This window comes from Gavialis gangeticus, unplaced genomic scaffold (assembly GCF_001723915.1).
Source record: "Gavialis gangeticus isolate Ggan-Ray unplaced genomic scaffold, GavGan_comp1, whole genome shotgun sequence".
NCBI classification, from domain to species: Eukaryota; Metazoa; Chordata; order Crocodylia; family Gavialidae; genus Gavialis; species Gavialis gangeticus.
This window is the reverse complement of record NW_017729024.1, coordinates 131,043,672-131,061,698: the sequence shown is the minus strand read 5'-3', so window position 1 is coordinate 131,061,698 and position 18,027 is coordinate 131,043,672. Positions and strand designations below refer to the sequence as shown.

The window sequence follows — 18,027 nt, the reverse complement described above, 5'->3', positions numbered from 1 at the left end:
AGCTGGAGACTGTGAAGCTAATATGGGGCTACCCTTTCTGTTCCAGGCCTGGGAGGCCTGCAGAATCAGAAAAGGGTGTGGGGGGGGGAATCAGCAGGTTTGCAATTGAACAGGCATATGAAGAATAACACGAGATGGAAGTTTAATCTCCAAAGCTGATAGTGGATCTTTGCTGACATTAGATCTATGCACTTTAGTGGTCATCAATGTCATAAGATTAAGCAATAATTTCCAATACTTTATAGACTTAAACTTTAAGTGATGCAAAAAGCTGAACAGCTACTAATGCACTAAAACCAATTAAAAGCAAAGGAAACATGCTTTATATGAAGCACAACTTAGCCTGCTAATTCTCTACCACAAAATACAGGGGCAACTTGCTTAGAGCAAGGCTGGCAATGTTTTGCACCAGATGGCTACTTTAAAAGGGAGCTTAGCTCCAACTACAGGCTGCTTCCAATCCAGCCCATGCTGCTGCTACTGGAAACAGAGCTGCAGTCACTCCCCTCCCTCCACTACACTGCTGCTGCCACCACCACCATTTCTCTTGGCTGCCTGAACAAAAACCCTCTCCAGAGAAATGCTGTGGAAGCTCCTAGCCCTAGGGGCCAGATCCAGCATGCAAGCCATAGGTTGTTGATCACTGGTTTAAGAGACATTAGGAAAGATTTCATCCCACAGAACTGAATAATAAGCCCCACTTATTTTTTTATCAATGGACACTGAAACAACTTTTGATCAAGTCAATTGGCAGTTAAAACCACACCATTAGATGCTTTTAAACCAAAATTTCAAAACTGGCTAATCAACTCTATATTCTAATCCAAATGCAGTCATAAGAGTAAAATGGACTCTTATCAGAAAAATTCACCTTTAAGAGGTACATGTCAAGGATGCCTATTATCACCCCTTCTTTTTGCTACGGCAGTAGAATCATTTGCCCAAGCAGTCAAAAATAATTCAAATATATGGGGCATAAGCAGGACAAGAGGAACATAAATTAGCATTATATGCAGAGAATGTTATGTTATTCATTACCCAACCAATTAATACATCTGAAATATAAATAAATAAACAAAATATGGCAAGGTTTCAGGATTTAGTTAACTCTGAAAAGTCAAAACTCCTTGACATTAGCGTAGGACGAGATCGAAAATTAATGTGAGCTAAAATAGTCATTTTAACGGCTGCGATTCTACCCAACTGAAATTTCATATTTTGACCAAGTTAAGTCTTTTTTGATTCTTGCAATCAGAAGACTATAATTAGAACTGTACAAATCCTGCCACTTTTTGTAATATTCACTCCCAAGTATCTTAATGAAGTAGTTACTCCTTTTTATGTACAGCTGTCTTATCTTTTTTGTCTATTTTAAACTCTACCTATTTTAGCATCAACAAATCTCTTGGATGAGTAACAGACTACATTTAATAAACCTGTTTGAGGAAATAAGAAACCTAGGTTTAAACAAATAGCATCCTGTAAAGGCTTCAGCAAAAAAAAAGCAGGAGGGCAGAGACTCATGTTCCAAACGTTAAATAATACTTTCAAACCAGCCAACTTCAAGATCTGGGGTCCTGGATAACACCACTTCACACTTAGAACCAGGTCAGAGCAAGAGCAAACACACTGTCCAACAGTCAAACATAATATATTACCATGGCTAAAAAAAAATCTTCCAGATTCAAATTCAATATAAAATCATCCCTTTATGACAACAACAACAAAACCTGGGATAACATGCAAGAAATTAAGCTCATACCTATCACATTTAGCAACTCTATATAGTAATATTGAATTTAGTCCTAATAATTAGGAAGCTTTAATAACTTGGAACATACTGGTATCATACATTTTAGATAAATAAAATATATGTAGGAGAAACACAGCATACCACAGGTTGACATTAAAATGCCATTTTTCTAATACCTGCAATTTAGACAGTTTTCTACACATTCCCAAAGAAAGGCCCAACTTGGTAGAAATTTGACAGAATTTGAAAAAAAAATTCTGGTCATGGCAATGAGACACAGGACTATTGTCTGTGTCATTTAAAGCAAATAAAGTCATACAGAAACCCCCCCCCCCCACACACACACACACTGTTTATGACAAACTGGGCTAATAATACTGGATCACAAGTTACTGGTGAAGACTAGAAGACCATCTGGATCAAGAGTCCTCACGTATCCATCTGCCTGATAATAAAAGAAAATTATTTAGAAGTCCTGTATCAATCACATGTCACCCCACTTAAATGCATTTTTGGTACAGGAACAGGCAAATGCTGGAGGGAGTATAGTCAGCTGGGAGGATTCTGCCACATATGGCAGATATGTCCCAGAATTAAACTGTTCTGGAAAAGGTTGGCAACACTGTAAGGGAAATAGTAGGATACCAACCATCAGATCAGGAATCTGCAAAATACAAAAAGTCATAAGGAATTGATCTAGTGGCAGCAAGAATTACAACTGCAAAAGCCTGGAAGAGAAGTGACAACCCCTAAGATTACTGACTGGTGTCAAATAGTTTGGGAAATTTGAGTAATGAAAAAGTTGTTCTATCAAGTTAGTGTCTACTAGGGAAGAAGGAAAACAATGCTTGGAAATTCGGTGACAATTTTTAGAATATGCTAAAAAAGAACATTCTTCTGCCTCCAAATTAGAAAATTTGAGACTTGTTTGAATGGCGAAGGAAAGTGCAAATTCTATGAACTTACAGGGTTCTTTGGGTAAATCCAATATCTTTTATTAGACTAGCTTATTGATATCTAGTATTGGATTTACCCAAAGAACCTTGTCTGCCTATGTCCTTAGACCAACACAGCTACAACCTACACCTCTGAATTCTATGAGCTAACACTCCAGAACAGATTTTGAATGATTTTTAAATTTAAAATTAAAAGCAGGGACAAGTAGAAGATAGTGAGATCTGCATGATGTCAAGCAGAGTTAGAGGAAAAAGGAGTAAATTATTACATAAAGTTGAAAAAACATTGATGGAAACAAAGCAACTGTCAAGAGACTGAGAAGGAGAGAACACAAGATTCCTGTGAACACTGACTTGGGTCAAGACAGCACTGTTAACACCCCACCACCACCCTCCCCATGTGCAGCAGGGTCCTTCCCCCAGCAGGAAAGAAGCCTCCGGGAAGTTGGGGGGCAGCACTTTAATAAGAGCAGCTCCATAAGCCACTTTAATTAAGTGCCCAAAGACTATCCAGCCCTGGGCAGCCTTGGGCTCAGGCAGCTGCCCCCAGCCTGGGATTGAAGGGCAGGGGCTGCAAGTGGCACAGGACATTTTTATACGTGCTCCAGGAAAGGGGAGCAGCACTTTAATTAGAACAGTTCTTGGATCCATTCTCATTAAAGTGCCTCCATGTCTCCTGTATCAGCATCCCCATGCTTAGAAAGGGCAGCAGGGGCGCTTGAACTAAAGCTCATTCAACCAGATTACTAAATATTGCTTATTGGATCTGTACTGGCCGATATGGCTAGTTAATAATTGGCTATCAGCCAAGAAAATCTTTATCAGTGCAGCCCTATAGAATAGTTTCCTTAGATTCAATTCCTGGCATATTCAATATATACATGGAGCTCAGAACTTGGCCCTTTATTCAGCAAGCATCTTCTCCACAAAGCTTTTGGTGTCAATAAGGCAGTGTCCCTTTGGATTAGCCAAGCTTCACTTTATACTTCCTTAGTCCTGGTGCCTTCAGACTGCTCTCAACCTTACACTTTCCTGCCTAGTGCTCCACAGCATGGTTCTGCTAACATGTACCAGTCCCTGCCTAAAAAGTCTTATTTCTAAATTAAATTAATCAAGGTCCTAACACTGCACAAAGATTAACAAGCAGCCTTATTACAGAGGGCTCTTGTTCATTCAGTCTAGACTTTTCTCTAGCTAGCACTGATTATTCCATTAAGTAGTTAGTGAAGTGCATTTTATGAAGGTACACACAGGAGGGAAACAGAAAAATCCCATGCGCAAAGGCCGTCAAAGATTTGGCCTCCTGAGGCCTGTCACCCAGCCCCCAGTGCTCCCTGAGTGAGCTGATACATGTGGTATGTGCTGGACTAAATGTGCAGGGTTTGGAACATGTACCACACAGTGCCTGCTCCAGGATCTGCACTACATACAGTGCCCCTCCCAGCTGGTCCAGGACACATGCCCACACAGTGCCCACTTCTGCCTCTCCACCACCCACATGCAGCATGCCAGAGAATGCACTTTGCATGGTGTAGTGCCAGATCAGTAGTGCAAGTGCCACACAGCATGGGTCACGGAGCAGGCACTGGGCATGCAGTCTCAGACCAGGGGAAAGTGGGTGGCACTACATGTAGCAAGTCCAAGGGTGGATGTCATGTGCTGAATCCAGCATGGCAGTGGTGGGAAAGGGGTCCGTGGGCCCAATCTGGCTGCAGTGAGTTTGACATCCCTACCATATGACATATCATGTCCCAGTGTAATACTCAAAAAAAGTTCTCCCTACTGATACCTCAAAAACCCACAGAAATTAAAATAGCAGCATTCCTCTACAGGTTATGAAGGTCCATTAATCTGGACAAACAACAAGTTAAAAAAAGTGGAACTGAATCATATTGCAACACACTTTGATTCATCCACTGTATGATCAATAAGCATCTGTCAACTGGCAGGAAAAACAAAGACATATCCTGCCTGTCTGTTGCATTCTGGTTAAGAGAAAAGTAGAAACTTAAAATTTCTTCTGCACCTCAGGTTAGCACAGAAAAATGGTCATGGTCTTAGAAACAGGGAAAACACAGCCACTGGGATTTTTTCCTACATGTTATACCCAATTGTCTTTCCAATTATCAGAATGACAAAATTCTTTGGGAATATGAGAAACCTCCAAAAGAGAATTAATCACTTAAAGATAAGTTCAAAAGTATTATCAGAACCTAACTTTGTCAGCCCCGTCATATATCTGAGCACATAGTTTTTGGATATCAGAGTCTATGTTTTTTCTGTTCACAAGGCATAAACAAAAAGGAAGATTCTGAATACATATTCCAGTTAACTACTAGTTTCTGCTGGCCCTTCACAACTGTTTTCAGACTAGACTATATGGCACAAAAGTCTGGGTACAGTTAGCTAAAGACAAGTTATCCACTTTCCAAGAGCCCTACGGAACTTAATTTTCCGTTAACTTCAGTGACAGCTAAGTTATTTAGCATCTCTGAAAATCAGGTTCCCACGCAGTCTCCTATCTGTCTCAGTCCCCTTACTTTACCTGTGGTTGTGCGCCCCACATTGCCAGAAGCAGGGGTAGCAAGCAGAAGCTGGAAGACTGAGGAAGTGGGAGCCTGGAGATCACAGTAGCAGCAGCAAGAGAGGGATAGGGGTGCAGCACCTGGACCAGAAACTTGGAGCTACAAGTTAACCCCTTGAGGTTGCTTGTGACCCAGAAGCTGCCAGTGCGACAGCCCTATTTTACCCCATGGCAGTTTTGCTCACAGCATTTGAGTTTGTTGAGTACAAGTACTTTGTAACTGCAGAGGCTCCTACCTCTGTGGTAACTCCAGCACAGAGGAACAGTGTCTGCTGTTTATTAGAATCACATCAGACAGAGTATTTTAGTATAGCCAATACGGCTGTGTGAAATTTCACCCAGCATTTTGTTTCAAAGCTGTTTCGATGTGTTTCAAACTCGAAACAGTGAAATTAAAACAAAACAAAAGCCTTCGAAACAAAACAAGGGAACTCTAAATGTTTCAAAAGTTTCACTGTAAATGTGCCTTATTAAATTGAAAGAAAATTTGTATGAGACTTAAAATTCAAGAGTGAATACTGTCATTCGAAAGAACATGATAAACAATTAAGATACAACAGTTCCTCTAAAGAAGGAAATGACCACACACCTCAGGGACACTGAATGAAGTGGAAGTGTGAAGAAATGAAAACAAATAAACTTACCTTTTTAAACATAACTAGTGAGATCACAGCAGAAGCTGTGAAAAGTGCTGCTATGATTATCATCATAATGCCAACAGGAATACTCTTGTTAAGACCAGTGAGAGATGAAATCCATCCACTAAAAAATAAATAAATAAATGAAAAAAACTTCATCATGGTGCGCAATACTAGTGAAGCCAAAGTATTTGTCCATTTAAGGGAGCATTTTTTAACTTTCTGGTTCACGCATCCTTGGAAAAAAAAAATAATGGAAATTATAAATATGAGTATGTTTGAGTTTCTTACAGTAGTTTTAAAAGCTTACTTCTTAAATTATGTAATCTTAATATTTGTATTCCAACATCCAAAAAACTGTCTTTTAAATCAGGAAATAGAAAGCTGTTTATCTGTCAAAATTTTTATAACATTCGGCAATTTTCCTCCCAAGAAGAGATTTAAAAAAAGCACCATCCTACATAATAATCTGATTTTTTTAAATCACCAACCAATTGACTTGGTCAAGGGTCTGGACAGGCATCCAATATGAAAGCCAAAAATTTTCAGCACCCTGGAAAGGCAACAAGGGGACTATACAAAGGCAGGGATGCCACTGCTTGACCCATCTTGGGAAGATCTGGGAGGATCCAAGCTGGGAAGTGAGGGTAATTCCCTCTGCAAGGGGCAGAAGGCAGTGGTGTTCCCACTTGAATCATCCTAAGGAACTGTGCTGCTGTTCAAGGACAGCAAGCCACATTGCTGTTTGAACAGCCCTAGGATTCTTCAGGAGCATTCATGCAGCAGCAGGAACTGGCACCACAGCTTAAACAGTCCTGGCAGCAGGGTCCCTGCAGGGCTTCCTGGCAGCTTGCCACTGGGTTGGCCATCAGGGAGCCAGCACCTCTCTCCCTCTCCTTTGGAGACGGCAGCAAAGTGTGTCCTAGGGACCCTGAAATAAGTACACAGACATTACAGGTAGTACAGAAAAAACTCTCCCCACAGAAGTTGCTGGTTAGAACAGCTAACCACTTTATGGCAGGACAGCCAGTTTTGTTCCCTGAGAAGCCCATTTACCACATGTATGCAATCTTTTTGTGCTAAGAAAAGGGCATGTTTCTTCGTACAAATGTGATGCTTGTTGACAACCTAAATTAGAGCTGCCCTACTGGTGTTCCTGTAGGCCACATGTGGCCTGCAAGGAGTTAATTTGTGGCCCGTGAGCTCTCACTCCCACTGCTCCCTGCATTGTTCCAGCTGCAGCAGCAGGGGCTCTGGGCTTCAGGTTTCTACTTCCTGCCCCTGCCACAATGGGGCTGGCTTTACACAGCCAGTGGGCTGGAGGACCCTACAGCCCTAGAGCTGAAGGTGGTGCCAGGGTGCCCAGTGCAAAGTGGGGGGCAAAGTACAGATGTTTGCTATAAATGGATACATTTCCAAAAGGGATTGTGCCCGGGCCCCAAATTAGAAAATGCAGAATAAAGATTAAGCTCATAGAAACCCTGACAAGCAGAGGTTATGAACATGACCATGGTTAAGTAGGACTGATTCACTAAGGTAAATAACAGGTTTTTTTGCGTGCATCTGCATAAGTGCTTTTTGTTTGTGTGCATCTGCATAAGTGCTTGCTTATAAATGTGCATCTTCACCCTGTATTTCTTCTTTTGAGAAGAAATTAGTTTGGCATATTCAACCTGGAGGGATGCGAGCAATGGAGTCTCCCAGGGCTCGGTCCTTGGGCCCACACTGTTCAATTTCTTTATTAGCGACTTGGATGAGGGGGTGAAGAGCACCCTGTTTAAATTTGCGGATGACACCAAGATTTGGGCTGAGGTGGGCACACTAAAAGGGAGGGACAGGAAACAGCTGGATCTGGACAGATTACAGGGATGGGCAAACGAGAATAGGATGGGATTCAATACTGACAAGTGCAGCATGCACTTGGGCAGTAAGAACCAGCAGCATACCTACAGGCTGGGGAACTCCTCTCTCAAAAGCACACTGGCAGAAAGAGATCTTGGAGTCATTATTGATTCCAAGATGAACATGGGCTGACAGTGCGAGGACATGGTCAGGAAGGTCAACTGCACCTTGTCATGCATCCACAGATGCATCTCAAGCAGGTCCAAGGAGGTGATCCTCCCCCTCTATGCGACACTGGTCAGGCCGCAGCTGGAGTGTTGCATCCAGTTCTGGGTGCCGCATTTCAGGAGGGATGTGGACAGCATTGAGAGGGTCCAAAGGAGGGCCACTCACATGATCCAGGGACAGCAAGGCAGATCCTATAAGGAGAGGCTACGGGACCTTAACCTGTTCAGCCTTCACAAGAGAAGGTTGAGAGGGGATCTGGTGGCCATCTATAAACTTACTAGGGGGGACCAGCGGGGAATGGGAGAGACCTTGTTCACCCGAGCGCCTCCCAGAGTAACAAGGAATAACAGCAATATGTTGTTACAGTAGGTTCAGACTAGACATTAGAAGGCACTACTTCCCAGTCAGGGCGGCTAGGATCTGGAACCAACTTCCAAGGAAAGTGGCTCCTACCTTGGGGGTCTTTAAGAGGAGGCTTGACGATTACCTAGCTGGGGTCATATGAGCCCAGTTCTCTCCTGCCCAGGGCAGGGGGTTGAACTAGAAGAACTGCAAGGTCCCTTCCGACCCTATATCTATGAATCTATGACCCTGAGACTTAACTGTTTTTCACAAAAATGGGTGGTTTAGTCCATAATAAAGGCGATCCCTCTGATCTAAATCTAAGAAATCACGCTTTGCCTGCTTTTCATGCATCCCAAGGCTTGCACCCAAAACTGGACTGCACACCAAGCAAAACAATGAGACAGCCAATTTCATAAACATTACTGCCTACTGTATGTAGTCAGAAGAATCAGAAGGTGACTGGACATTTGTAGTCTACTCAGATTTAAACACTCATTTAAATGTCCTTTTAACATTAAATTTGCAGCAGAAGTCTATGCCAGACCACTGCTTTTTACACACAAAATCTGGTATAAGATAATCACTTGACCAGAGCCTGACGTTTCAAAGCAAGGCAAAAAACACACTAAACTATACAGAACTTCATGATTATTTCATAACAAGAGAGTGGCTTTTTAGGCAATGGTTTAAACTGTACTGTGTGCCACAAAACCAAATGCAAGGGACTGTAGAGCCATTAATTTGATTCAGCTGATTGAGAGCAACTTGAAACAGATACACCTTATCTTTAATTCCGATTTTAAAAAAAGACAGAAAAAGGAGATTTTTGAGAAAGGCATTTAAAAGGACCTAGATGGACCACACTACACCAACCCACAGAACCTTTTCTACTTCTGAGTATCTTTTCTGGATACTTTGGGAGTTTTTGCTCCTCAACTTACCAAAAGATCAGTTGAACTCTACAGTCCAGTTACCCCAATGGTAACAAGAAGCTGTGGTTTTGGGCCCCAGTGGTGATTAGATTGGTTTATATTTCAGACATGCTATAGGTATTAAAAACGCTGTGGCAGGCCTCATTCACAGCGTAGTTCAGGTTGACACCAAACCTATTTTGACATTTGCTTTATGCAACTTTAGTATCTTAGATTCTGTTCTGAAGCAGAAAAATCAAAAGTTAAGGCAGGTTGTGCAAGTTCAGTGTACAGCCTAAGTTACATAAGATGCACGCAGGCAACTGGCATAACTATTAACATCACGGATGGCAGAAGCCATTTGCTAAATTCTACTGATTCCTAAAGCATCCTTTTAACCAAATTTAGCCTGCAAGCTAACTGGAGTTGAAATCATACAGCTCAGCTGTTAACACCTCATAGAGACTTGTTACTTTATTAATTTAGACCCACCAACAAATTAAATCAGTCGAGCCACCCTATGTACTCCAGTGCTGTTCAGCAGCCTGTATGATGATACAGCAGCAGACATGACTGAGAAAAGAAAAGCACTCATCCTTGGGTTCAAGGATTAGCTAACTTGCACTTCAGTGCATGTCAGACAATTTCCCAGCTCCCAATCAAGCCTGCAATGTACAGCTTAGACAGCATTTCATCCGTTTGAAAGATCAACGGAGGCTGGCTTACGTATTTACCAAGACTCCTAGTTAATTCAATACCTCAGTGTCACCTTATATTAGTTCTCAGACAACTTCCACTGTTTGGCTGTCTTTGGTATGCCAAGCATTCAAATCCATGTATTCTTAACTGCAAAAACACATTCATAAATATTTTATCAAAACCACCAAATGCTTGTGGTCATCCCAAAAGTCAATTCACAGAATTAGTCCCACTCCTATTAGAATGGTTTTAGTCAGATTCCTGGGAGTTCCTCAAGGTGCTGAGGACGTGGAGATTTCAGACGCTCTACATAAGACATGATGGTTCTTTTGGATAGCTTATTCAAGCAAATCAGGTACACATGCTTAGCATGTTTGACTCCAAGAATTAAAATGCATCTATCATGCTTCTCTAAGCGAAGGCTTCCTAGTACAGTCACATTTCTTGACAACAAAAAGAGGTGTCTGCACCTTCTCCTTTCACAGGTCCTGTGAAGAACATGCTACAAAAACTGGTCAAACTAAAGCCTGTCCTGAATGCTAAAAATACACTGATACGCACATAATGTTGTCATACACTCAGAAGCTAAGTAATGATGCACTTAAGAATGCATTTAATGTTGAACAGCAAAGATGAGAGAAGGACCTCAAAAGTAGCAACACACGTATCAATGAGCAGACAAGTCCTACCTACAGGCAAAGCCATGACATACATCAGAACCTTCATATAAATCTGAGAAAAGCATCTCAAAAAGTCCTGCATGTTATAATTATTAATAACTCCTGTCCCATTAGCAGACCACTAGATTAGACATCTTGAATAAAAAGACCTTAAGCAATGCTCTGAGATCATGGAGCAGCTTGAAATAAGCTATCAGAAAACTAATATGGCAGACTATTGATTACAAAAGGGTAGAAGCCTTTTTCTGACGGCATTAACAAAGGAAGCAACTAGCACGTTATAAACGGCAGCAATTGGTGGTGCACAAATGAGCAGAGAAGGAAGAGCATCTTGCACACCATCTAGTACAGACTTGTCCAACATGCAGCCCACGAAGCCATTTTCTCTGGCCTGAGGTCCCTCGCTTGAGACAGGCAGGTGGGGGAGGGGACAGGAGCTGCTCACCCCCACGGGGCTGGGCTCATCATGTGAGCCGGGTCCTGCCGCCACTGCCCTGAGGGCTGCGCGGCATGGGGCTATGCCAGTTGCACCTGACATGATGAGCTGGGGACAGTGACTGCTTCTACTTCTCTCCGGCTCCGCCCCTTGCCCCCGGCATCCTGCTCGCTTCCTGGGACCTGTCGGGCTTGGTGGCAGTGAGGCAGGAATGGGGTGCAGCACCTGGCGCAGGCAGTCAGCAGGGCAGCCCCCGGGGGGCCTCAGCAGGTGGGATCCTGGCGTGACTGGCATGACACGAGGCCTGGTGATCCCGCACTCTGGGCTCGCAGTGCTGAGGCAGCTGGGGGTGCGTGCGCCCAGGCACCACTGAGTGGAGCTGTGCAGGTGAAGGGCTGCGCTGCAGTGGCCGCTTCGCTCCAGCCCCCCCTCTGGCAGCACTGGCTCATGGGGCTGCGCTGCTCGGGGGATGGGGATATAAAGCTATTTATTTCTCCCCTTCAGTCTCTGGGGCAGTGGCTGTATGGATGCAGAATGGGTCCCTCCTGTCCCTGCCCACCAGCAGCTACCACGAACCTTGCAGTAGGGCTGCACAGGCAGGGTCTCTCTGGCCCAGGACAGAGGGTGTAAAGGGGTGTTTGTCTTGGGTTATAACAACTGACCGGCCTGTGGTGCTAGCTGACAGCAATGCCCATATGGGACCCAAACCCAGTAATCGCTGGACTGCCCCAGTCACGAGACAGAGACACTGGGACTGGCACTGTCCTAGTCCTGCCCTGACTCCCCATCGGCATTTGAGGTTGCACTTAGCATATGATGGCAGCACCTGCACATGTCAAGCTGTACATATTATGACTATACTTGCTGGGTGGGGGTCCATATTAATAACACAGTATTATTACATAGTAATAAAATGGTGATTTTTGAACTGGTGAGTTGTTTTTAACTTCACCTGTCTCTGCCAAATTAGTTTTTCTATGACTAAAATTAATTTTGGCTCTATAGCCACAGGGCCTACTCTACGCTCAAAAAATGGCGAATCAGAGGAAACGAAAAATTAATGCTGAATGTCAAGTTCTCAAAGATACTTGGACCACTGATTTTTTTGTTACTGAACAAAACAGGAACATCCTGTGTCTGATTTGCCAAGAGAAAGTAGCTGTTTGCAAGGAGTACAATATGAAGCGACATTATTCTACAAAACATGCAAAGAAATTTTACAGCCTGGTGGGTCAGATTAGAATTGATCAGGGGAACTCTCTAAAACAGCATGAATGGGCAACAGTCTTTTTTCAAAGCTGCAAGGCAGAATTCTAAGGCAGCACCCAAGATCAGTTTCTTGGTATCTGAGGCAATAGCTAAGATAGGGAAACCATTGTCTGATGGAGAATTTGTGAAAGATTGCTTGGGCACATTTACATCTGTGGAATTCCCTGACAAACAGTCAATGGTGGAGAAAATCAACCTTTCACATCAGACAGTTGCTAGAAGAGTACATGACATGGCATCAACCATTGAAGATTCACTGATGAAAAGACTCAGCACCTGTCAGTTTTACAGCTTGGGGGTTGATGAAAGTACAGATGCGAGTGATACAGCTCAACCAGCAATCTTTGTACAAGGATTAACCAAACAATTCCATGTTGTTGAGGAACTGCTTGACTTATGTCCAATGAAAGGCAAAACAACAGGACAGGACATTTTCAATGAAGTGAAACGTGTCTTGTTGAAATTCAGTCTTCCAGAGGACAAACTCTGTGGTCTAACAACTGATGGAGCCCCTGCGATGACAGGCAAGCACAATGGATTTGTCAGTTTACTGGTCAAGTCAGCACCTCAGGATGTCATCACACATCACTGCATCATTCACCAGGAACAACTGTGTGTAAAGGCCCTGGAGATGAAACACGTGAGGGAAAAAGTTGTTTCTACAGTCAATTTCATAAGGTCAAAGGGGCTTAATCATAGACAGTTCCAAGCATTTCTTGCTTAGATAGGATCAGACCATGATGACATTATTTACTTCTGCCAAGTTCATTGGCTCAGCAGGGCAGCCACATTAACCAGATTCTGGTCACTGCTTGACAAAATTAAAATCTTCATGACAAACAAAGGAAAAGATGTCAGCTTCATGGATGATGATGCATGGCTGAATGACTTGGCATTCCTGGTGACATCACCAAGTATCTTGCAGATTTGAATATAAAACGACAAGGGAAGGATCAATTTGTCAACAGACTGCATGAACACATCCAGTCCTTCATTCGTAAGTTGGAATTGTTTCAGAAATAGTTGAATAAAAAGAATGTCACCCATTTCACAGTACTATTAACAAGATGTGCTGAGACTGCGAACCACGACAAGTATTCTGCACTGATTGGCCGTCTGCTGGATGAATTCAAACAAAGATTTGTGGATTTCAGGGAACACAGTGATGAGTTAAAGCTGTTTGCTGATCCATTTGGAACAGATGCCACCAATGCTTCTGACACGTTCCAAATGGAACTAATTGACATCCAAAATAATGGTGCCTTAAAGAGAGCTTTTGCAGAACATGACCTACTGACATTTTATAGTCAATGTTACATGGCACTCTTTCCCAAATCTATTGAATCATGCACTTCGGTTCATTGCACTGTTTGGCAGCACGTACTGCTGTGCATAGCTTCTCTCACGAATGAAAAACATAAAAACAAAATCCAGATCACTTCTGACAGATGGACATTTATCTGGAATACTCTGCATCGCCACATCAAGTGTGCCAGGAGATATTGAAAATTTGTGCAAGCAAAAACAATGCCAGGTATCACACTAAAAAAATCAGTGTTTATTGTAGTTTTCAGAAAGTTAATAAGAGTAGACTTATACACATCTTTTTTTACACTGTTTTTGTACACTTACAGTGTGGATTGGAGCATACTTGTTTTCTTGAGACTTGACAACGGTTATATTACCACCTGTCTCTGTTTTTGCCTGGACAGTTCCTGTTGTAACAGAATGTCCCCAATTATGAACCTCACTGGATAACTGTGCTGTATGCTTGTTTAAGACTGCGCAATATGTTCAAGAATACAGCATGAAAGATCTGGGCTCCGACATAAATTTGGAGAAGGTAAAAATCTTTGTAAAAATACTGTTCAGAGTTTGGATTGTGTTTGCTTTTGTTTCTCTTTGTGGGGGATTGGGGGTTTAACTTGTTAAAGATGTGTTACTAACAAGTTATTACTGCAATAAAAGCAAAACTCCTTGAAGATTATTCTAAAAGATGCCCATATTTTGTTGCTTTGATTAGTTTCCACTCTGGCTAATACCTTTGCCACATTTGACCTATTGACTTGCATTATGCTTCTTTCATTCATTGAAAAGTGAGTAGAAGCTAAAGTGTTTATTTTAGTCAAGTGTCTGGTATTATTTCATTCTTGCTTTTATATTGTTTTTATTTTGGATTTTAAACCACATTTCCATTTCACTTCATTCCATTCCATTGTTACTTCCTGCAACTTCATTGGTGTCAAAGGTCATGTGATACCACTTCCTGATGTGATACCACTTCCTGTGAGGTCTTTGAATATCGCTTGCCAGCCCACTGGGTGATAAAAAGTTCATGATCTAGCCCCACATTCAAAAAGGTTGGACACCCCTGATCTAGTACCTTAATCAAAATGCTTACAGCTGGGGAGTTCTTCTCTATTCTGTGCTGAAAGCAAAAGTCCCAAGTGTGAAGGGTAGACCGAAAGAAGCAAACCAGTTCTTTTTACAAGTTCAAAACAATCGATTTCCTAGTAACCTGACCAGTTCTTTCTGAATTCTGTAAGTCAGCAGACAGGATGCAGGCCAGGAGACAGCAAGATATCTAAACTTTTTTTTCTTTTTTCTTTTTTACATTGGATTATATATTAAATGTTAGATGCACCAATCCAATTAAATATCCAGTAGCTGTTCAACTGAATCATAACTGAAAGTTACATTAATATTATAGTGTTGAACCTGAATAACATAACAGCCCAGTTGTTTTCATGATTTCTTAGCTTTATTTTCCTATTACAAATACAAGACAAATAGCATGCATATATAAAGTCACTAGGATAGAGAAGAGACACTGATAAAAAACTGCAAAAATCAGGGGCCTCCAGTAAAATGTAAGAATTTTCTACCTAATATAAAAAAAATCCTGTTTAATATCAAAAATATTCATCTCTTCAGGTACATTTGGAATAAAATTTTCCTACACCAATAAGGTTACTGCTGAAAGTGTTATAGAATGAATCACTTCAATTAAAATATTTGTTTCTGAATATGACTTTGTACTGTAGATTTAAAACAATTTTGTTCTTTGATAAATAACAGACTACTGGGTAAAGCTAGCACTTACCAGTTACCCCAGCCTTGAAATCCTGCAGCCTGAAGTACATGTACAGCAAACTGACAGATGTACACAAAGAAGAACACAAAGAATCTGAAAGAACTGTCACTCCTGAAAGAAAAAAGTTAAAGACATCAGTCAGGAAACAACTACAGTAACAAAACAATTTTTCTGAAATATTTCATTGATTGATTTCTGCCATATTTATGCACCAGAGAGGTAAGTCTTTTATATTTTCATAGGGTTGTTGGTTGTAGTCGTGTTGGTCCAAGGACATAAGCAGACAAGGTTCTTTGGGTAAATCTGAAATCTTTTATCATCAAAGAGATGGAAAAATTGTTCTTTGCAAGCTTTCAGGCACAAAACTTGCAAAAAAAATGTTTTCCAACTATTTAACTGCTCTAATAAGAGATATCACATTTACCCACAGAGCCTTGTCTGCTTATATTCTCATATAAATATAAGTATATTATGTATTCATCTGTATGTGTGCATGAACACACTCAAAAGGTTCTACTCCAAGAAATTCTTCTTGACAAGGGTCACATAATTCTACAGATGTACTTCTTCCCCATACGCAGATCAGTGGTTGTCAACCTTTTTAGACTCAAGGTACTGTTTGAAAAATGGCAGCTCTTAGCTTTCATTGTTTTTTTTTTGACAACAGAAAAATAGAGCAATTCTTCTGTTGTGAAAAAAAAACAACTCAGAAAGATAATAGGGATACATGTTTTAATACTATTGATTCCTATTTGAAATCTCCAAGTTTATTTTGTGAATCATGTTTGCACGTCCAATGGCTAAAACTGAATGGCAACCTGCAGCACCCTTAAAAGAATTCCAAAGTGCCCCAGGGTGCCATGGCACCATGGCTGGGGAAAAAAAAAAATCACTGATTTAAATTCATACTGCATCTGTTTAGTGACCAAAATATGCTTTTACCACGTTGGCTGCCTATAAAGCCCTGGACCTGCAACAAAGCTGAAAAGGGAACTAGAGCCTATTCCTTCCTGTGCATTCTCAATGCAACAAGACTGTAGAACGCTCTTCTCTGGCATAAGTTTTAGGATAGTGAATGTGAAAGGAAGAACGCTACTCAGCTCTCAGACTGGAGTTCGTAGGACTGACAGCAAGGGGAAAACCACTACCTTCCACTTGTAAAAATGAAAACCAGGATATGGAGTTAAGATATAGAATAAATAGAATGCCAGAGTGCCATTTTTCTGTTATACACCAAGTACAATCTCATAATAGACACTTATGGAACTGGGCAAAAAAACTGTTCTAAGAGTGCTTGCTATAACAGAGTTAGTCAATTTGCTGCATCATAGTAATGAAAATAGTTGAGTCCTGTTATTGTATTTATTAAAAACATGGGTTTGTTATAATGTACTGTATTTCTACTGTATTTTCAGCCACAGTTGTGGAGTCACTTGGAAAAAAAAATCCCAAATACTTTGCATACTGTCTAGTCTACCAGTTTATATACCGAGTCTGAAACGAGGACTAAAACGAGGACACAAAGCAGCCCTGGTTCTAAAAGAGCATCAGTATTCCTCAGGAAGAGCTATGGAAGTTGGTAGTGTTTGGGTGACAACAGAAGATGGAAAAAAATATTACAAGAATCAATCAAAGTAATGCCTCCTCCCTTCCCCTGCCCCCAGTCAAATATTGAAAAAAATTAAAACTTTCACAAAAATTTGTATATCATTTCTTGAACACACAGCCAGCTTTCAACATAGTCTCCTGCTCTGTCAAGGCCCTTTTCTACTGGTGAACAACATTATACAAGGGTCAGTCAGAAAGCAATGCCTCCTCTATGCAGCATTAATAAGGCCGCAGCTGGAGTACTGCATCCCGTTTTGGGCACCGCACTTCAAAAGGGATGTGGAAAACCTCGAGAGGGTCCAAAGGAAGGCTGCTCGGATGGTTAGGGGCCTGCAGGAAAAGCCCTACAAGAAGAGATTGAGGGACCCGCAAGAGAAGGCTGAGAGGGGATTTGGTAGCCATCTACAAATTTGTCCGGGGGGGGGGGGGAGGGGAGGTGGACAGCAAGGAACAGGAGATGCTCCGTTTACCAGGGGACCCCTTGGAGTTACTAGAAAAAAAATGGTCACAAACTGACAGAAAGCAGTTTTAGATTAGGTGTCAGGAAGAACTTCTTTATGGTAAGGGTTACCAGAACCTGGAACGGGCTTCCAAGGGAGGTGGTGCTCTCCTCTACCTTGGGGGTCTTTAAGACAGGGGTGGGCAATTATTTATTTTGGGCAGAGAGCTGCTTACTGAGTTTCGGCAAGCCAAGGGCCACATGACAGGCAGCCCAGGGCAGATTAATATTAATTTTCAAAATTTTTTTAGGGGCCCCACAGGCCAGATACAATGGTTTGGTGGGCTGCATCCGGGCCCCGGACTGCATTTTGCCCACCCCTGCTTTAAGAGGAGACTGGACAAGCACCTGGCTGGGGTCACCTAGCCCCAGCACTCTTGCCTAGCCAGGATGGGGGGGTCAGACTTGATCTGCTAAGGTCCCTTCCAACCCAAACTTCTATGAAATTTTTATCTCCCAGGTAAGCCATGGACATAGAGAGCAGG

At 41.9% G+C, this 18,027-nt stretch overlaps 1 protein-coding gene across 2 annotated transcripts in view; it reads right to left on the bottom strand.

Moving 5' to 3' along the window:
• The window catches only part of SCAMP1 (secretory carrier membrane protein 1), a 93,724-nt gene that overhangs the window by 8,428 nt on the left and 67,269 nt on the right, over nt 1-18,027 (bottom strand). For both annotated transcript variants that reach the window (XM_019517732.1, XM_019517733.1), the window contains 2 exons: nt 15,445-15,546; nt 5,938-6,055 (listed from right to left, as the gene is read on the bottom strand). In XM_019517732.1, coding sequence (XP_019373277.1) covers nt 5,938-6,055; nt 15,445-15,546 — 220 coding nt within the window. The remainder of the gene's footprint in view (nt 1-5,937; nt 6,056-15,444; nt 15,547-18,027) is intronic.